We start from the raw sequence: 26,996 nt of genomic DNA, 5'->3' as shown, positions 1-26,996 counted from the left end.
TAGCCAGGATGGCCTCAAACTCCTGACCTCAGGTGATCCATCCACCTCAGCCTCCCAAAGTGCTGGGATTATAGGCATGAGCCGCTGCACCTGGCTGGAAAAATTTATTATTATTATTATTATTTGAGATAAGGTCTCACTCTGTCACCCAGGCTGAAGTATAGTGGCATGATCTCAGTTCACTGCAACCTCTGCCTCCTGGTCGCAAGAAATCTTCCTACTTCAGCTCATGAGTAGCTGGGACCACAGGTACATGCCACCACTACCTGCTAAGTTTTTGTATTTTTAGTAGAGATCGGGTCTTGGTATGTTGTCCAGGCTGGTTTCAAACTCCTGAGCTCAAGCCACTTTGGCCTCCCAAAAGTGCTGGGATTAAAGGTGAGCCACCATGCCTGACCCCTGTGGGAAAATTTTAAAAACAAGAATAAATGGCCGGGCATGGTGGCTCATGCCTGTAATCCCAGCACTTTCGGAGGCCGAGGTGGGAAGATCACCTGAGGTCGGGAGTTGAAGACCAGCCTGACCAACACGGAGAAACCCCGTCTCTACTAAAAATACAGAATTAGCCGGGCATGGTAGCGCATGCCTGTAATCCCAGCTACTCACTACTCAGGAGGCTGAGGCAGGAGAATCACTTGACCCCAGGAGGCGGAGGTTGCAGTGAGCAAAGATCATGCCATTGCACTCCAGCCTGGGCAACAAGAGCAAAACTCCATCTCAAAAAACAAAACAAAACAAAACAAACAAACAAACAAAAACAAGAATAAAAAACTGAGCAGACACAGTAGCAGCTGCACACTGTGGAATGATAGACTCTACAGTTTAACTCCAGACAAATGACACACACACACACATCAGCATCACCAGCATCACCACCATTCAGAAAAATATAATAGAATCCAGACTCTATAGTTGAATTCCAAACTACACACACACACACACACACACACCCCATCAGCATCACCAGCATCACCACCATTCAGAAAAATACAACAGAATCCAGAGTTATTACAGTCTATTATCTAAAATGACCAGTTTTTTAGAGGAGGAAGAGGAGGATAAAATGATCAGTTTTCAAGAAAAAATTATGACACATTCAAAGAAACCTAAAAAACAGTAACTCATATCCTGATTTTAAAAGTCAATGAAAACTAGCAGGCGCAGTGGCTCACGCCTGTAATCCCAGCACTTTGAGAGGCCGAGGTGGGTGGATCACCTGAGGTCAGGTGTTTGAGACCAGCCTGGCCAACATGATGAAACCCTGTCACTACTAAAAATACAAAAATTAGCCGGGCATGGTGGTGGGCGCCTATAATCCTAGCTACTGGGGAGGCTGAGGCAGGAGAACTGCTTGAACCTGGGAGGCAGAGGTTGCAGTGAGCTGAGATCATTCCACTGTACTCCAGCCTGGGTGACAGAGCAACACTCTGTCTCCAAAAAAAAAAAAAAACAATAAAAAACAAAATAAAAACTGAGTCCAGGCGCAGTAGCTCACGCCTGTAATCCCAGCACTTTGGGAGGCTGAGGCCGGCAGATCACGAGCTCAGGAGATCAAGACCATCCTGGCTAACATGTTGAAACCCTGTCTCTACTAAAAATACAAAAAAATTAGCCGGGCGTTGTGGCGGGTGCCTGTAGTCCCAGCTACTTGGGAGGCTGAGGCAGGAGAATGGTGTGAACCCGGGAAGCAGGGCTTACAGTGAGCCGAGATGGCACCACTGCACTCCAGCCTGGGTGATAGAGCGAGACTCCGTCTCAAAAAAAAAAAAATAAAAATAAAAATAAAAACTGACTCTGAGTAGTCCCAGAAGTTGAATTTGGCAGACAAAGACTTTAAAGCACATATTATAAATATGTTCAAGGAATTAAATAAAAATGTTTAACAATGACTCAATAAATATGGAATCTCAATAGAGAAATAGAAGCTATAAAAAAAGAATCAAACAGAAATTCTAGAATTATAAAGTATAATAACTGAAATGAAAATTTTACTAAATGAACCCAATAGCAGATTTAAGACAGCAGAGGAAAAATTTAATAAACTTGAAGATAGATCAATAATAATAATCTAATCTGAATGATAGAGACAAAAATGATTGCAGGAAAGTGAACAGCTGGGTACAGTGGCTCACACCTGTAATCCTAGCACTTTGGGAGGCTGAGGCAGATGGATTGCTTGAGCCCAGGAGTTCAAGACCAGCCTGGGTAACATGATGAAACCCTATCTCTACAAAACATACAAAAGTAAGCTGGATATGGTGGTGTGCCCCTGTAGTCCCAACTACTTGGGAGGCTGAGGCAGAAGAATCGCTTGAGCCTGGGCGGTCAAGGCTGCAGTGACCATGTTCATGTCACTGCACTCCAGCCTGGGTAACAAAGCAAGACTGTCTCAAAAAAAGAAACAAAAAAAACAAAAAACAAAAACAAAAAAGCACCGAAAACAAAAAGCCTTAGAGGCCAGTGGTACATCAAGCATGCCGATATATACATGTAATACATGTCCAAAGGAGAGGAGACAAAGGGTCAGAAAAAAGTAGTTGAAAAAATAATAGCCAAAGGCCAGGTGCGTGGCTCATGCCTGTAATCCCAGTACTTTGGGAGGCCGAGGCAGGCAGATCACGAGGTCAAGAGATTGAGACCATCCTGGCCAACACGGTGAAACCCCATCTCTACTAAAAATACAAAAATTAGCCGGGTGTAGTGGTGCGTGCCCGTAGTCCCAGCTACTCAGGAGGCTGAGGCAGGAGAATCGCTTGAACCTGGGAGGCAGAGATTGCAGTGAACCGAGATTTTGCCACTGAACTCGAGCCTGGCGACAGAGTGAGACTCCATCTCAAAAAACAAAAAATAATAATAGTAGCCAAAAACTTTTCAAATTTGATGAAAAACATTACACATCTAAGAATCTAAATAAACCTCAAATACCTAGACACATCACGGTCAACTTGTTTAAAGACAATTGGCTACCACATATACTAAAATTTGAACAATTCAGAGATTAGCCAGTCTCCTGTACAAGAATGGCATGCAAATTTGTGAAGCATTCCATATTTTTACACGTAAATAAAAGAAAAAATAAAAGCAAATGTACTATATATATAGAGTAATACTACTGTGTTAAATACACAGATGAATATAAAAAAGTCTGAGCATGGAAGAATGAATTTAAAAATAAGTGATTACAATAAAAAGACAAAAAAGATCTTTAAAGCAGCAAGAAAAAAAGACTCATCAAATATGGGGGAAGAAGTACACAATTAACGGCAGACTTCTCATCAGAAACAAGGGAGACCAGGAGGCAATGGAATGAGGTATTTTAAGAGCTGAAAGAAAATTACGGCCATGTGTGGTGGCTCATGCCTGTAATCTTGGCACTTTGGGAAGCCAAGGCAGGTGGATCACTTGAGCCCAGGAGTTTGAGACTAGCCTGGACAACATGGCAAGGCACCACCACTACGTAAAAATTTTTAAAAATTATCCAGTTCCAGCCTGGCCAACATGGCAAAACCCTGACTGTAATAAAAATACAAAAAAAAAAAAAAAATTAGCTGGGCGTGGTGGCTAACACCAGTAATCCCAGAAATTTGGGAGGCCGAGGCGAGTGGATCACTTGAAGTCAGGAGTTTGAGACCAGCCTGGCCAACATGGCAAAACCCCGTCTCTACTAAAACTACAAAAAAATCAGCTGGGTGTGGTGGCGGGTGCCTGTAATGCCAGCTACTCAGGAGGCTGAGGTGGGAGAATCACTTGAAGCTGGGAGGCGGAGGTTGCAGTGAGCCAAGATCATGCCACTGCACTCCAGCCTGGATGACAGAGCAAGACTCCATGTCAAAATAAATAACAAGGCTAGGCACGGTGGCTCACGCCTGTAATCCCAGCACTTTGGGAGGCCAAGGCAGGCAGATCACGAGGTCAGGAGATCGAGACCATCCTGGCTAACATGGTGAAAAACCGTTTCTACTAAAAATACAAAAAATTAGCCAGGTGTGGTGGTGGGCGCCTGTAGTCCCAGCTACTTGGGAGGCTGAGGCAGGAGAATGGCGTGAACCCAGGAGGCGGAGCTTGCAGTGAGCCAAGATCTTGCCACTGCGCTCCAGCCTGGGCGACAGAGCGAGACTCCCATCTCTAAATAAATAAATAAATAACAAAATACAAAAAATTAGCTGGGCATGATGGTGCATACCTGTAGTCCCAGCTACTCAGGAGCCTGAGGTATGAGAATTACTTGAACCCGGGAGGCAGAGGTTGCAGTGAGCCAAATTGGCACCACTGCACTCCATCCTCCAGCCTGGGCAACACACTGAGACTCTGTCTCAAAAAAAAGAAAAAAAAAAAAAAAGAGGTAAGGGATAATAAAGCTAAAGCAATGCTTAGAAGAAGATTTGTAGCTTAAATGCCTTTAGTAGAAAGAAAGAAAGGTCTACAATCAATAATCTAGGCTGGGCATGGTGGCTCACGCCTGTAATCCCAGCACTTTGGGAGGCCAAGGCAGGTGGATCACCTGAGGTCAGGGGTTTGAGACCAGCCAGGCCAACATGATGAAACCCCGTCTCTACTAAAAATACAAAAACTAGCTGGGTGTGGTGGCACATGCCTGTAATCCCAGCTACTTGGGAGGCTGAGACAGAGAATTGCTTGAACCTGGGAGGTGGAGGTTGCAGCTGGCCGACATTGTACCACTGCACTCCAGCCTGAGTGACAGAGCAAGACTCTATCTCAAAAAAATAAAAAACAAAATAAAATAAAATAAATAATCCAATCTTTCACTTCAAGAAGCTGGAAAAATAAGAGTAAACCAAACATAAAGTAAATAAAAGAAAGAACATGATAAATGCCAGACTGAAAAATCAATGAAATAGAAAACAAAAACTTTAGAGGCAGGAGAATCGCTTGAACCTGGGAGGCAGAGATTGCAGTGAACCGAGATTTTGCCACTGAACTCCAGCCTGGCGACAGAGTGAGACTCCATCTCAAAAAACAAAAAATAATAATAGTAGCCAACAACTTTTCAAATTTGATGAAAAACATTACACATCTAAGAATCTAAATAAACCTCAAATACCTAGACACATCACGGTCAACTTGTTTAAAGACAATTGGCTACCACATATACTAAAATTTGAACAATTCAGAGATTAGCCAGTCTCCTGTACAAGAATGGCATGCAAATTTGTGAAGCACTCCATATTTTTACATGTAAATAAAAGAAAAAATAAGGCCGGGCACGGTGGCTCACGCTTGTAATCCCAGCACTTTGGGAGGCCGAGGCGGGCAGATCACGAGGTCAGGAGATCGAGACCACGGTGAAACCCTGTCTCTACTAAAAATACAAAAAATTAGCCGGGCGTGGTGGCGGGCGCCTGTAGTCCCAGCTACTCGGAGAGGCTGAGGCAGGAGAATGGCCTGAACCCGGGAGGCGGAGCTTGCAGTGAGCTGAGATTGCGCCATTGCACTCCAGCCTGGGTGACAGAGTGAGACTCCGTCTCAAAAAATAAAAAAAAAAAAAAGAACTTGGCTGGGTACAGTGGCTTATGCCTGTAATCCCAGCATTTTGGGGGCAGGCAGGTCACCTGAGGTCAAGAGTTCAAGACTAGCCTCGCCAACATTGTGAAACCCTGTCTCTACTAAAAATACAAAAATTAGCCAGGCATGGTGGCGGGTGCCTGTAATCCCAGCTACTTGAGAGGCTGAGGCAGGAGAATTGTTTGAACCTGGGAGGTGGAGGTAGCAGGTCAGTTGAGATTGTGCCACTGCACTCCAGCCTGGGCAACAGAGTGAGACTCCATCTCAAAAAAAAGAAAGATCAGTAGATCCTTTTGTCACATGCCCACTGCCATAACCCCACTGCTGTAATGTTGATCTTTTAGAGTAAAGTAATGTAATTCAGATATCATGGGGTTTTTTTTTGTTGTTGTTATTGTTGTTGGAGTCTCACTGTGTGGCCTCGGCTGGAGTGCATTGGCATGATCTTGGCTCACTGCAACCTCTGCCTCTCAAGTTCGAGCAAATCTCCTGCCTCAGCCTCCCAAGTAACTGGGATTACAAGTGCGCACCACCATGCCCTGCTAATTTTTGTATTTTTAGTAGGGACGGGGTTTCACCACATTGGCCAGGCTGATCTCAAACTCTTAGCCTCAAGTGATCCAACTGTCTCAGCCTCCCAAAGTGCTGGGATTACAGGTGTGAGCCATCGTGCCCGGCCAGACTTCATGTTGATGGATCAAACACTCTGTAAGTCCTTGGAGAGTGGTACTTGTTACAGGCAGAACCTATGGGCAGGAAAGGCAAGCCTATACTCAGAATACGTGTCAATTTCAGTCAAAGGTGGTGGGGTGTAATGTCATCAACTTGTCCCCGAACGGCTGCTTGTTCTTCTCGTGGGATAGAGCCATATGGGGGCTTAGCCCTGGCATTTATTAATGGCAGATTGAACACTGGCAGCAGCCATAGCTATTTCAGCCTTGGTGAGTAGGAGTTTGTATTAGTCAGGGTTCTCCAGAGAGACAGAACCAATAGGATATGCTGGAGGGAGAGAGAGAGAGAGAGAAGAGGGGATTTTAAAGCTCAGTCTACTGACTCATATGTCAGTCTCCCCTGGAAACACCCTCATAGACATATCCAGAAACAATGCTTCACCAGCCATGGAGGCGTCCCTCAATCCAGTCAAGTTGACACCTAAAATTAGTCATCACAGAGCTCATGCTGGTGGGCCCATGCATCACCTCCATCTCTACGACCAGTTACTCCATTCATTGTACCCATTGTTCAGAGCTGGGGTGGCTGATAACAATGGCTGAGTCATTCTGTCTACTTGTCTGTTGAATGCCTCCTTTGTAATGGATGCTCTCTGGTGGGCATAACATGTTACACAAAGATCGTACACTTCAAGACCACTCTGTTGTCCAGACTGGAGTGCAGGGATGCAATCATAGCTCACTGCAGCCTTGAATTCCTGGGCTCAAGCAATCCTCTTACCTCAGCCTCCCAAGCTGGACCACAGGTGTGCACCACCATGCCCTGGCTCTCAGACCTTTTTGTCCTTGATCTTTCACTCTTTCTTCTCAAGCCCCTGATGAACCAACCGGGGCATTTGCCACTGACTATGTGACTGTGTGAATATTCCGCCCATGTGAATATTCTCATGTAGGGCTACTTCTCTTTCCACACAAAGGGGATGACCAGATATACTGTCCAAATCTTTGTCCCTGGAAGGATTTCCCCTCACCACTATCTTCCAGAGCTGCTTCTGAGTGAGGCTGCAATGCAGCAGGATTCTCTTTTTTGGCTTTTCCCCATTTACCATGCCAATCCATCTGTGAGTGAAGCTTGGGCTTTTGCCTTCCCTGTCAGCAAGTCACAGGGATCCCTGACAGGGCCATAGGTGAGAGCTGAAGAGAGATGTCAGTGCAACACTGCTGAGTGACCTGGGAGTCTGGGCCACTTGCTTTGAAGCTTGCTTTGCCCTCTGATCCTGCTTATGCCTGATATCAAAGATGCCACCTCTATCTTACAATGTTTTTGTTGTTGTTGTTGCTTTGTTTTGTTTTTTGAGACAGGGTCTCACTCTGTCGCCACAATATGTTCTTGCTGGGCCCACTCTTCCTAATGACGTGGAGGATCTGACAGAGCCCAGCTTCTGATGGTTAGTTCTGGCCACTTGGTTACTTGATGTCCTGTAGTCAGGTTCTGTGTCTCTACCGGAGCCCAGGAGCATTTCAAGAGCTGCTTTTCAAGTGGTGGGTATTTTCCTGCTGCAGATGGCATGGATTTGCTCCAGAGCTTCAGGGGCCTACATTATGATTCTCCTCTGAGAGCTTGCCAAACCAAAACCAACATCTTCTCCAACCACAGACATTCCAGTCTCTTAGGTTCTGCTAGGTCACAAGGCTGCAGAGGCCTTTTCTGCTTTTGGCCCCACTCAAAGTTGATGTCTTTCAGTGTCATCTAGTAAATTGGTCAGGGTTGTATTCCTAACTGTGAAATATTGCTCCAGAGTCCTAAGAAGATTGGTATTGCACTTCTTTTTTTTCTTAGTGGTGGGAGGCATGAGATGCAATATCTGATCTTGACTTTGGATAGATATCCCAGCATGTCTCAGACCACTGGACCTCTAAAAACTTAACCAATGTAGAAATTTCCTGAATCTTTGCGGGGTTTTATTTCCCACTCTCTGAATACATGTATCTTTCCAAGGCCTCCAATATACTTCTTGCTCTTCCCGTATGATTAGCATGATGTTATACATATATAGTAGACTGGGCCACTTGCTTTGAAGCTTGCTTTGGAGCTAATATGATGTTCTTCAGAATGTTCATATAGTCAAGATGCCTTCAGAGTATATTATGACAGAGGGCCAGAGAGTTAACATAATCCTGGAGTCAGGCATGGTGGCTCACGCCTGTAATCCCAGCACTTTGGGAGGCCGAGGCAGGCAGATCATTTGAGGTCAGGAGTTCAAGACCAGCCTGACTAACATGGTGAAACCTTGTCTCTACTAAAAATACAAAATTAGCTGGGCATGGTGATATACACCTGTAATCCCAGCTACTTGGGAGGCTGAGGCAGGAGAATTGCTTGAACCTGGGAGGCGGAGGTTGCAATGAGCTGAGATTGCGCCATTGCACTCCAGCCTGGGCAACAAGAGCGAAACTCCATCTTAAAAACAAAAAACAAAAAACGTTAAGAAGGCAGAACTGGCCAGACATGGTGGCTCATGCCTGTAATCCCTACACTTTGGGAGGCCAAGGTGGGCAGATCACTTGAGGTTAGGAGTTCAAGACCAGCCTGACCAACATGACTAAATCCCATCTCTACTAAAATTACAAAAATTAGCCGGGCATGGTGGCGTGCACCTGTTATCCCCCTACTCAAGAGGCTGAGGCAGGAGAATTGCTTGAACCCAGGAAGCGGAGGTTGCAGTGAGCTGAGATCGTGCCACTGCACCCCAGGCTGGGCGACAGAGTGAGACTATCTCAAGAACAAAACAAAACAAAAAAACATAATCTTGGGACAAGCCCATAAATAAACATTGTTGTCCTTCCCATGTGGAAGCAAATGATCCTGCTTCTGATTCTCCTTCTGATCTATTTGGGATGGAAAATAACATTCACCAACCAAATTAATTGCGTACACCAACACCCGGAGGCTATATTAAACTGTTTTACAAAGTTACCATGTGGGACACAGCAACTGCAATGGGGGTTGTTGTTTGGTTAAGTTTGGGGTACACTGCTGCCATCTGCCATGATCTAACCAATTTTTACAGGTGAGGCAGGAGAATCACTTGAACCCAGGAGGTGGATGTTGCATTAAGCTGAGATTGCCCCACTACACTCCAGCCTGGGTGACAGAGCAAGACTCAAAAAAAGAAAAAAAGATTAGCAATTATGGTTCAGGAGTCATGCAGCTGGAGCCTACAAGATTCTGACCCTCTCTAAACTGCTCCTAAGATCAGTGCTTGAGATATTTTTCAGACTCTGCACTTGATGGATCAGCTAGCACCACCCAGATCGATTAACTGGCTCATCTGATCTTGTGGCCCCCACCCAGGAACTGACTCAGCACAAGAAGACAGCTTCGACTCCCTGTGATTTCATCTCTGACCTGACCTATCAGCACTCCTGGCTCACTGACTTCCCCCACTCACTAAGATGCCCTTAAAAACTCTGATCCCCTCATGTTTGGGGAGACGGATTTGAGTAATAATAAAACTCCGGTCTCCTGCACAGCCAGCTCTGTGTGAATTATGCTTTCTTTTTTGGAATTCCCCTGCCTTGATAAATCTTCTCTGTCTAGGCAGTGGGCAAGGCAAACCCACTGGGTGGTTACACCAGAGTGTTAAATCCTATGTCACAGGCGAGTGCTCCCATATCAATAAATTCTTCCATATCTATCCCTTTCATATCTAACTTTATGTTCCACCTCCCTTGATCCAACATTCTCAGTATCCAGTTCCATGTGTCTCTCCCAAATTCTGCAGGTACATATTAGCCAGATCCTGAAGTTCCTTTACCATATATTTTCTCCCTTCTCTTAGTAGGCCAGAACATTCTCTTTGGGTCTTTGCTAGAATTCAATCCTTGTTATTTGTCTTGTTGCCAGAAGAGGAGGTGGCAATAGATCCTGGAGAGGATGAGTATCATCTTGTAAATCACCTGCTTCCTTTGAAGCCTTTGTATGATCATTTTGCAAGTGAAGAGTGAGCCAACTGGGAGTGGTGGCACATGCCTGTAGTCCCAGCTACTCTGGAGGTTGAGGCACAAGAATTGCTTTAGCCCAGGAAATGGAGGTTGCAGTGAGCTAAGATTGCACTACTGCACTCCGGCCTGGGCAACAGAGTGAGACCCCGATATGGTTTGGCTCTTTCCCCACCCAAATCTCATCTTGAATTCCCTCGTGTTGTGGGAGTGACCTGGCAGGAGGTAATTAAATCATGGAGGTAGGCCTTTTCCATGCTGTTCTTGTGATAGTGAGTAAGTCTCACGAGATCTGATAGTTTTGTTGTTGTTGTTGTTTTTTGAGACAGAGTTTTGGTCTTGTTGCCCAGGCTGGAGTGCAATGGTGCCATCTAGGCTCTCTGCAGCCTCTGCCTCCCGGGTTCAAGAGATCCTCCTACCTCAGCCTCCCAAGTAGCTGGGACTACAGGTGCCTGTCACCATGCCTGGCTAATTTTTTGTATTTTTAGTAGAGACAAGTTTTCACCATGTTCGTCAGGTTGGTCTTGAACTCCAGGCCTCGGGTGATCTGCCCGCCTACGCCTCCCAAAATGCCGCAATTACAGGCATGAGCCACTGTGCCTGGCCTGAGATCTGATGGTTTTATAAGAAGGAGTTTCCTGCACAAGCTCTCTTTGCCTGCTGCCATCCATGTAAGATGTGACTTGCTCCTCCTTGCCTTCTGCCATGATTGTGAGGCATCCCCAGCCATGTGGAACTGTGAGTCCATTAAACCTTTTTGCTGTAATAAATTACACAGTCTCGGTATGTTTTTACTAGCAGCATGAAAATGGACTAATATAGATGCTGTCTCAAAAAATATATATATATATATAGTGAGCTAACTCTGCAGGCTTGGACAGAGGTTTCAGAGGAATCTGGGGACTCAAGATTCTGTTGTATCTACTTAGATGTCTCTATCCCAAGTCTCAAGATCCTACAGTTTTTCTTTTTTGACCCTAACCTTGGCATAGGAGATCTACAGGGGCTGAGAATTCAACCTTCTGTAGAGATCTACTACTTATATAATTAACACTTGAGCTGCTCCTTCACTCTAATGCCCAATGGATACAAGGGATTAGGTTTTCCTTAAATGCTGTCAAAAAGGCCAGATGGCTTTTATAGTCTGCCTTGATGTGGTGATTAGTTTTTTTGTTTGTTTGTTTTTGTTTTTTTTTGAGGGAGTCTTGCTCTTGTCACCTAGGCTGGAGTGTAGTGGCGCGATCTCTGCTCACTTCAACCTCTGCCTCCTGGATTTGAGTGATTCTCCTGCCTCAGCCTCCAGAGTAGCCAGGCTGACTAAAAATGATCCGCCTGCCTCAGCCTCCCAAAGTGCTAGATTTATAAGCTTGTGCCACCGCACCTGGCCTGTATATGGTATTTTTTAAAACTGCATATTGGCTGGGTGCAGTGGCTCACACCTGTAATCCCAGCACTTTGGGAGGCCGAGGCTGGCGGATCACCTGAGGTTGGGAGTTTGAGACCAGCCTGACCAACATGGAGAAACCCCGTCTCTAATAAATACAAAATTAGCCAAGCTTGGTGGCGCATGTCTATAATCCCAGCTACTTGGGAGGCTGAGGCAGGAGAATCACTTGAACCTGGGTGGCAGAGGTTGCGGTGAGACGAGATTGCATCACTGCACTCCAGCCTGGGCAACAAGAGCGAAACTCCATCTCAAGAGAAAAAAAACCTGCATATTGTCTGTTTCCACCTACTAGAACGTAAGTGCTAGGAGGGCAGAGACTATGTTTTGTTCACCACTGTTTCTCCAGTGTCTAGAAGTAGATTCTTTGAATGCATTTAATTGGAGGCTTGAGATATGAAGAAGTAGGATGCGGTTACTTCATTCAGAGCAAGAGTGGCATGCACCCAGAGAAGTCCAGGTGGAGCTCAGCATGAGTGTGAAGGCCTCATGTCAAGCCATGTCAGGGGACACAAAGATGGAGTATTGTCTTTTTTTTTTTTTTTTTTTTTTTTTTTTTGTGAGATGGAGTCTCGTTCCGTTGCCCAGGCTGGAGTGCAGTGGTGCGATCTCAGCTCACCACAACCTCTGCCTCCTGGGTTCAAGCGATTCTCCTGCCTCAGCCTCCCAAGTAGCTGGGACTACAGGCACCCGCCACCATGCTCAGGTAATTTTTGTATTTTTAGTAGAGACGGGGTTTCACCATGTTAGCCAGGATGGTCTCGATTTCCTGACCACGTGATCCGCCCGCCTCGGCCTCCCAAAGTGTTGGGATTACAGGCTGAGCCACCGTGCCCCACCAAAGATGGAGTATTCTCTAACCTATGTGACACTTGGCATAAGGGAAGTACAAGCACTCAATGTGTGAGTTTCAATCCCACAGTCTATGGTCTTTAGCCCAGTCTCTCCAGATGCCTATTGAGTTCTTCAAGCACCCAAATGGTTTGGGGAAAGGCTTCAGGTTCTAAATGAGAGGCTTTGTGGGTTACCAGATGGAGAGTCAGAAGATCTGGATTTGAATTCACTCAGCCATGAAATAATTGTGTGATCTTGGGCCAGACATGGTGGCTCAAGCTTGTAATCCCAGCACTTTGGGAGGCCAAGGAAGGTGGATCACTAGAGGTCAGGAGTTTGAGACCAGCCTGGCCAACATGGTGAAACCCCGTTTTTACTAAAAAGTATAAAAATTAGCTGGGCATGCTGGTGCACACCAGTAGTCCCAGCTACTTGGGAGGCTGAGGCAGGAGAATCGCTTGAACCTGGGAAGTGGAGGTTGTAGTGAGCTGAGATGCTGCCACTGCACTCTTGCCTGGGGGACAGAGCAAGACTGTCTGAAAAAAAAAAAAAAAAAAAAACCAGAAACAAAAAAATTGTATGATCTTGGGGAGTTCTAAGGCCCACTAGCCTCATCTGTAGAATGGAAGCAATAGTACTATTTTGCAGAGCTGACTTCAGGACCAAGAGATCTAATGTATAGGAAGCAGGGTACTTCCTTTGATTTGTCAGGATGGGGGAGGCTAGTCCTGTGATGAATGGGAATGAAGGATAGAAGAGACAGAGGTTGGGCAAACTTCAGGCTCTGTGCTCATAGCCTGCTCCCAGACATTCTCCTGTTATCTCTCTGTTTCCTAGCCTACACACGTGCACAGACAGTAGCTGCTGTTCAGGAATTGAGCTAATGGGTTTTTGTTTGTTTTGAGATGGAGTCTCGCTCTGTCACCCAGGCTGGAGTGCAATGGCGCTATCTCAGCTCACTGCAACCTCCGCCTCCTGGGTTCAAGAGATTCTCCTGCCTCAGCCTCCTGAGTAGCTGGGATTACAGGTGCACACCACCATGCCCAGCTAATTTTTGTATTTTTAGTAGAGACAGGGTTTCAGCATGTTAGTCAGGCTGGTCTCGAACTCCTGACCTCAAGTGATCCGCCCACCTCGGCCTCCCAAAGTGCTGGGATTATAGGTGTGAACCAACGTGCAAAATCTTCACAATTTATATTTAAATATTACAGTAAAGACAGGCATAACAAATTATAAAAGTATTAATTTAGGGAACTAATAAATGTCCATAAAATCTTCACAATCCATGTTCTTCTGCCATGGCTTCAGCCGGTCCCTCTTGTTTGGGGTCCCTAACTTCCTGCAACAGTCTGTTCCTTATCTTTGCTGGGGGCAGGCAGTAGCTGTGCAGTGGCAGTGTGCCTATGCAGACAGAGGGAGCAGTGAACAGCGATAGGGCGTTTCCACCATGGTCTTCACTCAGGCCCCGGCTGAAATCATGGGCCACCTCCGGATACGCAGCCTCCTGGCCCGGCAGTGCCTGGCAGAGTTTCTGGGTGTGTTTGTACTCATGGTAGGTAGGGTCAATGGGGGAAGGAAAAAAGGGGGGTGGGCAAAAGTTCCTGGCTCCTTCTGGTGTCCTTATTTCTTTCTCTTGGTGTCCCCCTTCCTCTCAACTCCCTATCAGTTTTCATTTTCATCCTCTCGTCTCTCCTAATCTCCTTTCCTCTCCTACTTCATCATTTTTATTCTTGTCACTTTTCTTCCTTTTTTTCCCACATTCTTTCCCTTTCTTCTTCCTCCACTTTCCCCATTTCTTTTCCCTTCCCTCCTTCTGCTTTTCTCCTTCCCTTGCTTGTCTTCCGTGCCGATTCATCTCCTTGGCTGCTCCCCTGGCCTTCCCAACCTTTCTCTCTGTTGGTCTCCTGGGCTCCCTGTTCCTCATCTCTCCTCTTCTCAGCAGCTCCTCACCCAAGGAGCTGTGGCCCAGGCTGTCACCAGTGGAGAAACCAAAGGCAACTTCTTTACCATGTTTTTGGCTGGCTCTCTGGCCATTACGATAGCCATCTACGTGGGTGGTAATGTCTCAGGTGAGGAGGGTGGGGTCTGGTCATCAGAGCAGATGGGACGTGCATGTGAGTGTGTCTGTCTGGCGATGGTGGAAACACAAATCCTTCTGTGACTCATGGACATTATCTCCTTGAGCTTGACCAGTGCCCCGGACTGAGATAAGCCTTTGGCCCCACCAGCCCGTCCCCTTTCTGTATCTTTCCATCCCGCTTCCTCCACTAATACTTGGCTCACCTAGACAGAAATCGATGGCAGGGCACGAAGGGCAGGTGCTATCCTCTTGTATCCCCCACCCGAAGTCCTCTGGGAGCTTATCTCCACTCAGGACCTCTCCTGCTTTTCCCCCAGACATCGGTGTGCCTGGCTGGAGCCTTGAGACATAGTGTGTTGCTGTGGAAAAAGCAGACAGACTTAGGGTGTTTGCTTGTTCGTTTGTTTTTTGAGACGGAGTCTTGCTCTGTTTCCCAGGCTGGAATGCAGTGGCACTATCTCGACTCACTGCAACCTCTGCCTCCCGGATTCAAGCCGATTCTCCTGCCTCAGCCTCCTGAGTAGCTGGAATTACAGACGCATGTCACCACACCCGGCTGACTTTTTGTATTTTTAGTGGAGACGGAGTTTCACCATGTTGGCCAGGCTGGTCTCGAACTCCTGACCTCAGGTGATCCACCTGCCTCGGCCTCCCAAAGTGTTGGGGTTACAGGCGTGAGCCACTGCGCCCGGCCCAGACCTAGGTCCTAACCTTGGATTCACGGTGTGACTTTGACAAGTTGCCTAACATCCTGGAGCCTCAATTTCCTAAGCTGTGTGTTGGGAACAATACTATTTGCCTTAAGAGCTGTAGGAAGAACAGCTGGGTGCGGTGGCTCACCCCTGTAACCCCAGCACTTTGGGAGGCTGAGGCAGATGGATCACCTGAGGTCAGGAGTTAGAGACCAGCCTGGCCAACATGGCGAAACCCCGTCTCTACTAAAAATACAAAAACTAGCTGGGCATGGTGACACGTGCCTATAGTCTCAGCTACTCGGTAGTCTCAGACAGGAGAATTGCTTGGACCCAGGAGACGGAGGTTGCAGTAAGCCAAGATTGCACCACTGCATTCCCACCTGGGTGAGAGAGTGAGACTCCGTCTCAAAAAAAGAGAAAGTCATAGGATTAAGTAGGAGGTTGTCACAAGATACAGGTCATAAAGACCTTGCTGATAAAAAAGGTTGCAGTAAAGAAGCCGGCTAAAACTCACCAAGACCAAGATGACCACACTGACCCCTGGTCTTCCTCACTGCTACACTCCCACCAGTGCCATGACAGTTTACAAATGCCATGGCAACAACAGGAAGTTATGCTATATGGTCTAAAAGGGGAGGCATGAATAATCCACCCCTTGTTTAACATGTAATCAAGATACAACCATAAAAATAGGCAACCAGTGGCCCTCAGGGCTGCTCTATCTGTGGAATAGCCATTCTTTCATTCCTTTACTTTCCTAATAAACTTGCTTTCACTTTACTGTATGGACTCGCCCTGAATTCTTTCTTGCATGAGCTCCAAATGCTTTCACATTTCATCCTATTTGTTTTTGTTGTTGTTATTGTTGTTGTTGTTTGTGTGTTTTTTTTTTTTTTTTTTTTGAGACACAGTTTCGCTCTTGTTGCCCAGGCTAGAGTGCAATGGCGCAATCTCAGCTCACTGCAACCTCCGCCTCCCAGTTCAAGCAATTCTCCTGCCTTAGCCTCCTGAGTAGCTGGGACTACAGGCATGCGCCACCGCACCCAGCTAATTTTGTATTTTTAGCAGAGATGAGGTTTCTCCATGTTGGTCAGACTGGTCTCGAACTCCCGACCTCAGGTGATCCGCCCACCTTGGCCTCCCAAAGTGCTGGGATTACAGGCGTGAGCCACCATGCCCGGCCTCCTTCTTGTCTTGTATGTCCTTAGCAGCTTGACCTTGTAACCATGTGGCCATGCTTTCTCTTTTCACAATGGCAGCCCTGGTTTAAAGTCCAGTTCCCAGTTTAGGGGATGATCCTTATCTTCTGTCTGTCTGTGTATTTATATGTATTATGTGTGTAATGTTTATATATGAAAAAGCTTTAGTTAATTGGTTTAACAGTAAGAATTGCTTAAATCAAACATTTTATCAGAAAAGTAAAAAGTGGAATGCCCTTTATTTAGTTCATGTGACTTAAGTAATCTTTGGGAAATAAATACAGTTTTAAAGATTATTGGTAAAATAAAAAATCTACAAAAATGTAAACATTTTGTCCAGGTGTGGTGGCTCATGCTTGTAACCCCAGCACTTTGGGAGGCCAAGGCGGGCAGATCACTTGAGGTCAGGATTTCGAGACCAGCCTGGCCAATATGGTGAAACCCCATCTCTACTAAAAATACAAAAATTAGGTGTAGTGGTGCAAGCCTGTAGTCCCAGCTACTTGGGAGGCTGAGGGAGGAGAATCGCTTGAACCCGGGAGGCAGAGGTTGCAGTGAGCCAAGATTGAGCAACTGTGCTCCAGCCTGGGTGACAGAGCAAGACTCTGACTAAAAAGAAACAAATAAACAAAAAAAAAACAAATAAAAAATGTAAACATTGGGTCTAAATTATACAGGTCAGATATTAAGTTTGCTAAATTCTTTAAGGTCATAAGCTGCTTCTTTGACTGTTAAAAATTGTTCAATTTTAGGCTGGGTGCAGTAGCTCACACCTGTAATCCCAGCACTTTGGGAGGCTGAGGCAGGCAGATCACGAGGTCAGGAGTTCAAGACTAGCCTGGCCAACATGGTGAAACCCCGTCTCTACTTAAAATACCAAAAAATTAGCCAGGCATGGTGGTGTGTGCCTGTAATTTCAGCTACTCAGGAGGCTGAGGCAGTAGAATCACTTGAACCCAGGAGGCAGAGGTTGCAGTGAGCCGAGATCATGCCATTGCACTCCAGCCTGGGCAACAGAGGGAGACTCTGTCTTAAAAAAAACAAAAAACAAAAAACAAAAAAAACCCCAAAGCAAAAAACAACAACAACAAAAAAAATTGTTCAGTTTACCTACTCTGGAGCGTTAGATTAAATGTGTTATTGGTACATGTTCCAAAATTATGAGAAATTCCCATAATTCTAATATGACTTAGCGTATGTTATTAATAATTGTTACATAAAATTTTGTATGCCACAGAAGTAACCAAAATTTCCTAGTCAAATGTGGCTTTACTAGTGGCTCTCCTAAGACTTTTTTATTTTTTTGAGACGAAGTCTTGCTCTGTCACCCAGGCTGGAGTGCAGTGGCACGATCTCAGCTCACTGCAACCTCTGCCTCCCGGGAAGCACTTCCTCTGCTTCAGCCTCCTGAGTAGCTGGGATTATGGGCATCTGCCCTATGCCTGGCTAATATTTGGATTTTTGATGGTGATGGGGTTTCACCATGTTGGCCAGGCTGGTCTCAAACTCCTGACCTCAAATGTTCCACCCACCTTGGCCTCCCAAAGTGCTGGGATTACAGATGTGAACCACTGCGCCCGGCCTTAAGACTTTTTATCATCCACAGACAATTGTTGTCTTGTTTTGATCTTCTTTAGAAGGTAGTTTATAATCAGCCATAGGACTTTAACAGGTGCACTTAAATGCAGGTTTCTGATAACTGTGGAGATTGTGACATTAGAATAGAGGAAACAACTTTCAGAACTCTCATGGAGAGCTGATATCAAACAAAAGTTAACTGCATAAACTAAAGAAGACTAAAGCAATCTTTTTGCCTTTGCTTAAAACATTGCTGATCCTTTGTTTTATTTTTTAGAGTCAAGGCAACTTTTCTTTTCAGATGTTTACAGCTTTTAACAATTGAGTAAAGTATACTCCTGTGAACAAAATTTGGAGTATATTCCTCTCTCTACCTGATTTCTCCAGAATTTGGAAATTATTTGTGTGTATTCTTAATTTATGGCAATGCAGTTATTTGCATAAGGGTAATAAGAATCTGTTTTCTTTTGCAACAGGATACAATTGGAGAAATTGGTTATTTTATGAAGGGTTTGACTGGAATGGTGTGCTTTCCATTAAGGAATCAAACTTGACTTGTAAAGCCTACAAAAGCCACTTAGCAACCTGGGCTCATAACGTTGCCTACAAAGTCCCTGTACAGGGTTTCTGACCTGCGGTAAGTAAAGAATGTCACCTTCTAAAAGGTCCAGGAGCCCCAAGTTATCTGGGGACCTCAAAAGGAGAGGAAGAATTTACATGGCAGGGCTCAGCTTTAAAAAAGTCTTATCTAAGATTCTTTCTATGGAACAGAGTTCCATCAAAGCCAATTTTAAAAGCCTATGTGAAAAATAATTATTCTTGCTGCTCTTTATACAATCATCAGGCCAAGTATAATAAAGCACATTGGTCTTACCATAAAAATGGTCTTTCATAAAAATGGGAAACCGGAGAGAGAAAAATTATGTTTCAAGAACTATGATACACTTGTTATTAAATTCCAGTCTCATCAGTTGTCTTTAAGTTTGTTTCTGCAATTTAGGCTAACCCTGCTTAGTCCTGTGAACCAACCAGTGGCCTCTGACTGCTGCTCAGAAGAAACAAGAGGGATGGGTAATGTAAAAATCTGCATCAATAGTCTAATTCTAGGCATTCTAATTCTGCATCAATATTCTAATTCTGGGCAATATTCTAATTCTGGGCATGTACTGGAACCTCATATCAGCATGGTTCCAACAGTTCCTCAGTTCCTCAGTTCATGGAAAGCCTTCTAGTTTAGTTTACTTGGGATAATTTTACTCATTTTGCTTTACGGTTGTGGAATGTATAGCTGTTGTAATCTTTGTATAGGAATGGAGGACAAGCTTACTGAATGTTTCCTTAAACTGAACACTTATGAATCTTCCAGAATATCACCTTTTGTCAGAACTCATGAGTTATGAAGGGCCCTCACCATACCAATGCTTTTTCTTCCCTTCCCTTCCCTTCTTTTCTTTTCTTTCAGATGGAGTTTTATTCTTGTTGCCCAGGCTGGAGTGCAATGGCACGGTCTTGGCTCACTGCAACCTCTGCCTCCCAGGTTCAAGAGATTTTCCTGCCTCAGCCTCCTGAGTAGCTAGGGTTACAGGCACCCGCCACCACATCTGGCTAATTTTTCTGTATTTTTTAGTAGAGACAGGGTTGCACCATGTTGGCCAGGCTGGTCTGAACTCCTGACCTCAGGTGATCTGCCTGCCTCAGCCTCCCAAAGTGTTGGGATTACAGGTGTGAGCCACCCCGCCTGGCCCATACCAACACTTTCCAACTGAGCTCCTCTCTACCACGAATATGAGAGATTCTAAGAGTTAGGCAAAAATATCTTTGCCCCTATTCACCCTGAAGAACTTACAGAAGATGGATCTTCGTCCCTCTGCAACCCTTAGGATTAGTGGTTCTCTTATAAAAGGAAGGGGGAAAATGTCAGAGGCACGTGAACCAGAGCAAGTCTATTTTGAACAAGAGCTGAGTAAAATGAGAATGAGACTTACTGGGCTGCATTCCCAGATGGTTAAGGCATTCTAAGTTACAGAATGAGATAGGAGATTGCCATAAGATACAGGTCATGGCTGGGCATGGTGGCTTATGCCATGACAGTTTATAAATGCCATGACAATGACAGGAAGTTACCCTATATGGTCTAAAAAAGGGAGGCATGAATAATCCACCTCTTGTTTAGCATATCATCAAGAAACAACCATAAAAATGGGCAATTAGCAGCCCTCGGAACTGCTCTGTCTATGGAGTAGCCATTCTTTTATTCCTTTACTTTCCTAATAAACCTGCTTTCACTTTACTCTATGGACTCGCCCTGAATTCTTTTTTTTTTTTGAGGCAGAGTCTTGCTCTGTCGCCCAGGCTGGAGTGTAGTGGCGTGATCTCGGCTCACTGCAACCTCCACCTCCCGGGTTCATGCCATTCTCCTGCCTCAGCCTCCCAAGTAGCTGGGACTACAGGCGCCCACCATCATGCCCAGCTAATTTTTTTGTATTTTTAATGGAGACGGGGTTTCACCATGTTAGCCAGGATGGTCTCGATCTCCTGACCTTGTCATCCGCCTGCCTCGGCCTCCCAAAGTGCTAGGATTACAGGCATGAGCCACCGCACTCAGCCTGAATTATTTCTGGTGTGAGATCCAAGAGCCCTCTCTTGGGATCTGGATTCAGACCCCTTTCCTGTAACAAGATTAGGCATCAGGAGAAATTGACACACATGGATGATATAACAGATGCCTAAACGGATCCTATGAGGGAAATGGGGCTGGAACAGCCCTTTAGAGTTGTCGCAAAGTGAGGCAAAGCGGCTAGACTTTTATATCCCTGCATCGATCAGTGTTTGACATGGGCCCCATAGGAGGGCATGTAACCTTCGGTAAGGCATCTTTCTGACTTGAAGGGCATTGCCCAATGAGGGAGGTAGCTATGTGGTATCAGCAGCTGGTATTTCCTACAGCTAGCAAATGGGCATATTGGCTCCCAAGGGGGAATCTGGGTGGAGCACTATAATGTCCATTAAACCTAGTAAAGAAATATTATTTCTTTACTAGTCACACAGATGTGCCCAGGACAGTGGTAGAGCCCACAGGGTTACATAAATCATAATGGTAGCCCTCAAGAACCTCATAAACTGTATATAGTATTTTTAAAAATTTGCATATTGTTTGTTTCCACCTACTAGACCATAAGCTCTAGGAGGGCAGAGACTATGTTTTGTTCACCACTGTTTCTCCAGTGTCTAGAAGTAGATTCTTTGAATGCATTTAATTGGAGGCTTGAGATATGAAGAAGTAGGATGCGGTTACTTCATGCAGAGCAAGAGTGGCATGCACCCAGAGAAGTCCAGGTGGAGCTCAGCATGAGTGTGAAGGCCTCATGTCAAGCCATGTCAGGGGACACAAAGATAGAGTATTCTCTAACCTATGTGACATTTGGCATAAGGGAAGTACAAGCACTCAATGTGTGAGTTTCATTCCCACAGTCTGTGGTCTTTAGCCCAGTCTCTCCAGATGCCTATTGAGTTCTTCAAGCATCCAAATGGTTTGGGGAAAGGCTTCAGGTTCTAAATGAGAGGCTTTGTGGGTTACCAATTGGAGAATCAGAAGATCTGGATTTGAATTCACTCAGCCATGAAATAATTGTGTGATCTTGGGCCGGGCACGGTGGCTCAAGCTTGTAACCCCAGCACTTTGGGAGGCCAAGGAAGGTGGATCACTAGAGGTCAGGAGTTTGAAACCAACCTGGCCAACACGGTGAAACCCCGTCTTTTTTTTTTTTTTTTTTTTTGAAACAAAGTCTCGCTCTGTCGCCAGGCTGGAGTGCAGTGGCACAATCTAGGCTTACTGCAACCTCTGCCTCCCTGGTTCAAGTGATTCCCCTGCCTCAGCCTCCCGAGTAGCTGGGACTAGAGGCGCGCACCACCACGGTAATTTTTTTGTATTTTAGTAGAGATGGAGTTTCACCATGTTGGCCAGGATAGTCTCGATCTCCTGACCTCGTGATCTGCCTGCCTTGGCCTCTGGAGAAACCAAGTCTTTACTAAAAAATATCAAAATTAGCCAGGTGTGGTGGACCTGTAGTCCCATCTACTCGGGAGGCTGAGGCAGGAGAATTGCTTGAACCTGGGAGGCGGAGGTTGCAGTGAGCTGAGATGGTGCCACTGCACTCCAGCCTGGGGGACAGAGCAAGACTCTCTCTCAAAAAAAAAAAAAAAAAAAAAAAAAGTGTGATCTTGGGGAGTTCTAAGGCCCACCAGCCTCATCTGTAGAATGGAAGCAATAGTACTACTTTGCAGAGCTGACTTCAGGACCAGGAGATCTAATGTATATGAAGCGGGATACTTCCTTCTATTTGTCAGGATGGGGGAGGCTAGTCCTGTGATGACTGAGAATGAAGGGTAGAAGAGACAGAGGTTGGGTAAACTCCAGGCTCTGCGCTCATAGCCTGCTCCCAGACATTCTCCTGTTATCTCTCTGTTTCCTAGCCTACACACGTGCACAGACACGTAGCTGCTGTTTAGGAATTGAGCTAATGGTTTTAAAGTCTGTTCCTTATCTTTGCTGGGGGCGGGCAGTAGCTGTGCAGTGGCAGTGTGCCTATGCAGACAGAAGGAGCAGTGAACAGCGATAGGGCGTTTCCACCATGGTCTTCACTCAGGCCCCGGCTGAAATCATGGGCCACCTCCGGATACGCAGCCTCCTGGCCCGGCAGTGCCTGGCAGAGTTTCTGGGTGTGTTTGTACTCATGGTAGGTAGGGTCAATGGGGGAAGGAAAAAAGGGGGGTGGGCAAAAGTTCCTGGCTTCTTCTGGTGTCCTTATCTCTTTCTCTTGGTGTCCCCCTTCCTCTCAATTCCCTATCACTTTTCGTTTTTATCCTCTTGTCTCTCCTAATCTCCTTTCCTTTCCTACTTCATCATTTTTATTCTTGTCATTTTTATTATTTCTTTAATAACAAGTGTATCATAGTTCTTGAAACATAATTTTTCTCTCTCCAGTTTCCCATTTTTATGAAAGACCATTTTCATGATAAGACCAATGTACTTTATTATACTTGGCCTGATGATTGTATAAAGAGCAGCAAGAATAAATATTTTTCACATAGGCTTTTAAAATTGGCTTTGATGGAACTCTGTTCCATAGAAAGAATCTTAGATAAGACTTTTTTAAAGCTGAGCCCTGCCATGGGTTTGTACCCTCAAATACCTATGAGTTCGGTAAATTCTTTTCTTTTTTCCCACATTCTTTCCCTTCTTCTTCCTCCACTTTCCCCATTTCTTTTCCCTTCCCTCCTTCTGCTTTTCTCCTTCCCTTGCTTCTCTTCCGTGCCCATTCATTTCCTTGGCTGCTCCCCTGGCCTTCCCAACCTTTCTCTCTGTTGGTCTCCTGGGCTCCCTGTTCCTCATCTCTCCTCTTCTCAGCAGCTCCTCACCCAAGGAGCTGTGGCCCAGGCTGTCACCAGTGGAGAAACCAAAGGCAACTTCTTCACCATGTTTCTGGCTGGCTCTCTGGCCGTTACGATAGCCATCTACGTGGGTGGTAATGTCTCAGGTGAGGAGGGTGGGGTCTGGTCATCAGAGCAGGTGGGATGTGCATGCCAGTTTGTCTGTCTGGTGATGGTGGAAACGCAAATCCTTCTGTGACTCGTGGACATTATCCCCTTGAACAGTGCCCCAGACTGAAATAAGCCTTTGGCCCCACCAGCCCGTCCCCTTTCTGTATCTCTCCATCCCGCTTCCTCACACTAATGCTTGGCTCACCTAGACAGAAATCAATGGCAGGGCACGAAGGGCAGGTGCTATCCTCTTGTATCCCCCACCCGAAGTCCTCTGGGGGCTCATCTCCACTCAGGACCTCTCCTGTTTGTCCCCCAGATACACACTGCATCGGTGTGCCTGGCTGGAGCCTTGAGACATAGTGTGTTGCTGTGGAAAAAGCAGACAGACCTAGGTTCCAACTTTGGATTCACAGTGTCTTCTTCTTCTTCTTTTTTTTTTTTTTTTTGAGATGCAGTTTCACTCTGTTGCCCAGGCTGGAGAGCAGTGGTGTCATGTCTGTTCACTGCAACCTCTGCCCCCTGGGTTCACGCGATTCTCCTGCCTCAGCCTCCCGAATAGCTGATTTTACAGGCACCTGCCACCATGCCTGGCTAATATTTGTGTTTTTAGTGGAAACAGGGTTTCACCATGTTGGCCAGGCTGCTCTGGAATTCCTGACCTCAAGTGATCCACTGCCTCGGCCTCCCAAAGTGCTGGGATTACAGGCGTGAGCCACTGTGCCCAGCCTACAGTGTGACTTTGCTAAGTCGCTTAACATCTGTAACATCTGGAGCCTCAATTTCCTAAGCTGTGTGATGGGAATTACACTATCTGCCTTAAGAGCTGTAGGAAGGAGCAGTAGTGTTGTCTGGTGACAATGCCTGGCAGTGACACTTAATAGATGCTGTTTTTCTTTCCTTGATCCTTGAAGGGGCCCACCTGAATCCAGCCTTCTCCCTGGCCATGTGCATCGTTGGACGCCTCCCCTGGGTCAAGCTCCCCATTTACATCTTGGTGCAGTTGCTGTCTGCTTTCTGTGCTTCAGGAGCCACCTATGTTCTCTACTATGGTGACAGAGGGAACAGAGGGAGCCGTGCCTTGAGAGCACCTGTGGGTGGGCAGGGGTGCCTCAGAATGGTTTTGGATGAATGAGCAAAGAGGGAAATCCTGGGTGTTCCCTTCCTCCACAGATGCCCTACAGAACTATACAGGTGGGAACCTGACAGTGACTGGCCCCAAGGAGACAGCCTCCATTTTTGCTACCTATCCTGCCCCCTATCTGTCCCTGAACAATGGCTTCCTGGATCAGGTGGGTGTGAAGGGGAGACCTGGGGACACAACTTTTGCCCTGTTCCTCGGCACCCCAGCCTATTGTTCAGTCTCTGGGTGGAGTGTGGGTTGAGTCTATCTTGGCACCCCCCACCATCCCCAACTGCCTGTGTTGCACAAAGCCAGATGACATGGAATATTTGGATGAGAGAGGGCAGACAGAGCACCTGGCAGCTGACAGGGAACCCTCTGCCTCTGTTGACTCCAAGGTTCTGGGCACCGGGATGCTGATTGTGGGGCTCTTGGCCATCCTGGACAGACGGAACAAGGGAGTCCCTGCGGGTCTGGAGCCTGTGGTGGTGGGGATGCTGATCCTGGCCCTTGGGTTATCCATGGGTGCCAACTGTGGGATTCCACTCAACCCTGCCCGGGACCTGGGCCCACGTCTCTTCACCTACGTGGCTGGCTGGGGTCCTGAAGTCTTCAGGTGGGAGACAGACTCCCCTGGTGCTGGCCTCCACTCACCTTCCTCTGCTAAGGGCTCTGTCCCTGGGTCCACAGCACTCTGCCTTTAAAATAGCTCTCTTGGCCTCTTAGGACAGTGTTCTTTCCCCAAGTCAAATTCTCCCCCTTTCTCCCTTGCTTCCCTCCCAACTTTTCACCGAAACACTAAGATTTAGACGTTGCATTCTTAGGCATGCCACATTACCTCCATGCACATTAGTGACTTCATCAGCAAAATTAATATATTCAGATAATTCCCTAAGGCAAGAGGCTGGACCAAGCTCTCCTGAGGTCCCCTCTTCTAAATACTATGCTTTGGTGACAAGGCAGTCCTCTTCCTAGTGTCTACCACCCTGGGAACAACTTTAGGGCACTCTTGTTACTGCCTCCCGTCCTTGGAGAGGGGAAAGCTAAGGGAGTCACTCCTGATACCTTCCCATTGTCCTTCTTTTGCAGTGCTGGTAATGGCTGGTGGTGGGTGCCTGTGGTGGCCCCTCTGGTGGGGGCCACCGTTGGCACAGCCACTTACCAGCTGTTGGTGGCTCTGCACCACCCTGAGGACCCAGAGCCAGCTCAGGATCTGGTGTCTGCTCAACACAAAGCCTCAGAGTTGGAAACTCCTGCCTCAGCTCAGATGCTGGAGTGTAAGCTATGATTAGGACAACCCTCACTTCACTCATGGACCCTGGAGCCAGCCACTGACCCCGCCTGGGAACAACAGTCATTCTTCCTCTTTGTTAATGTGCCAGAACCTGGGAGGCTTCTCTGTTTACCCGTTTGGCATCCCTTCCTCCTAAACTAAGAAGGATCCTGGACAGGGAGAAGTGGAGGAGGATAAGGTACCAGGACTCAGGCTTCTCATCCCCTCCTCCCGCAAAGCGGTTTTCTGACCCTCAGGGCCTCTCGGAATGTAGTTGCTCCAGGTAACCGCTAGAGGGTGCGCACCTGGACGCTGTATGGGGACGGCTGCGGGCATCTGCAGGGTGGAGGGGGCCACCATCCAGTATAGGGCACAACACCGGGGGCCGCCCTCCATAGCCTGTCCCGACTGCCGACTCCTAGCTCTCATCGCCTCGGCGCCTCCCACCTTCACCCTCTCGGGGATGCCTCCCCAAGAGCGTAGTTAGGGGTGGGGAAGCCGTCTCCACCCAGGGGGCGTGGTGGGGGCGGAGGGACGGAGGGCGGCGGGGCACGGAGACAGAGAGCAAGGCTGGGAAACTGAGGCACCGTTCCTAGACATCTCGGTGCTGTGTCGTTCATTCAAGGAGAGTTGAGATACAGTGAAATGAGCCAGGGCGAGGAGGGAGGATGAAGGAACGGAGGGCGGATGGCTCCGAGGAGCGAGAGTCGGGCTGAGGGCAACCTGGCGCCAGGGAAAATTCTGGTTATTCACCACTTCTACAGCTCTCCTGCCGCTCCCTGCAGAGGATGCTCGTTTTGCAGAGAAGGCAGTGTTCCTCTATTCCCTTCTTCCGAATTAAAAATACCCCTCAGAGCGATCTAGCCTCCCGAATTGTTTTTTCTTTTAAGATGCAGATGGACGTACGTGTAGGGTGATCCCAGCCCAGCCACGCCGAGCCTCGGAAGGGCTAAGACCCTCCCAGTGCCCCGCACAAAGATGGCTGCTCCCTCCTCCCCGCTCCTTCTCCCCTCCCCAAAACCCCCTCCCGCCC

The 26,996-nt window shown here is 46.8% G+C and overlaps 1 protein-coding gene and 2 non-coding genes across 3 annotated transcripts; all 3 read left to right on the top strand.

Moving 5' to 3' along the window:
- The first annotated feature begins 2,947 nt into the window (after nucleotides 1-2,947).
- On the top strand, nucleotides 2,948-3,055 carry LOC112131087 (U6 spliceosomal RNA). Its single transcript, XR_002913239.1, has one exon. It is a non-coding gene; the product is annotated as a U6 spliceosomal RNA (small nuclear RNA).
- Nucleotides 3,056-5,084: 2,029 nt separating this feature from the next.
- Nucleotides 5,085-5,192, top strand: LOC112131098 (U6 spliceosomal RNA). Its single transcript, XR_002913250.1, has one exon. It is a non-coding gene; the product is annotated as a U6 spliceosomal RNA (small nuclear RNA).
- Nucleotides 5,193-22,619: 17,427 nt separating this feature from the next.
- On the top strand, nucleotides 22,620-26,954 carry AQP10 (aquaporin 10). The gene is made up of 6 exons (XM_024233072.3): nucleotides 22,620-22,762; nucleotides 23,437-23,563; nucleotides 24,482-24,619; nucleotides 24,741-24,859; nucleotides 25,089-25,306; nucleotides 25,780-26,954. The coding sequence occupies exons 1-6, from the start codon at nucleotides 22,658-22,660 to the stop codon at nucleotides 25,976-25,978; spliced, it is 906 nt and encodes a 301-aa protein (XP_024088840.1). The 5' UTR covers nucleotides 22,620-22,657; the 3' UTR covers nucleotides 25,979-26,954.
- The last annotated feature ends 42 nt before the right edge of the window (nucleotides 26,955-26,996 follow it).

This window comes from Pongo abelii, chromosome 1 (genome assembly GCF_028885655.2).
Source record: "Pongo abelii isolate AG06213 chromosome 1, NHGRI_mPonAbe1-v2.0_pri, whole genome shotgun sequence".
NCBI lineage: Eukaryota > Metazoa > Chordata > Mammalia > Primates > Hominidae > Pongo > Pongo abelii.
This window is presented reverse-complemented; position numbering and strand designations above follow the sequence as displayed.

What these genes read in the sequence shown, in the direction of transcription:
- AQP10 (XM_024233072.3), top strand. Translation starts at nt 22,658, where the DNA reads ATGGTCTTCACTCAGGCCCCGGCTGAAATCATGGGCCACCTCCGGATA. An exon ending in TGGGTGTGTTTGTACTCATG is followed by an intron (nt 22,763 to 23,436) that starts GTAGGTAGGGTC and finishes TCTTCTCAGCAG; the next exon opens with CTCCTCACCCAAGGAGCTGT. An exon ending in CGTGGGTGGTAATGTCTCAG is followed by an intron (nt 23,564 to 24,481) that starts GTGAGGAGGGTG and finishes TGATCCTTGAAG; the next exon opens with GGGCCCACCTGAATCCAGCC.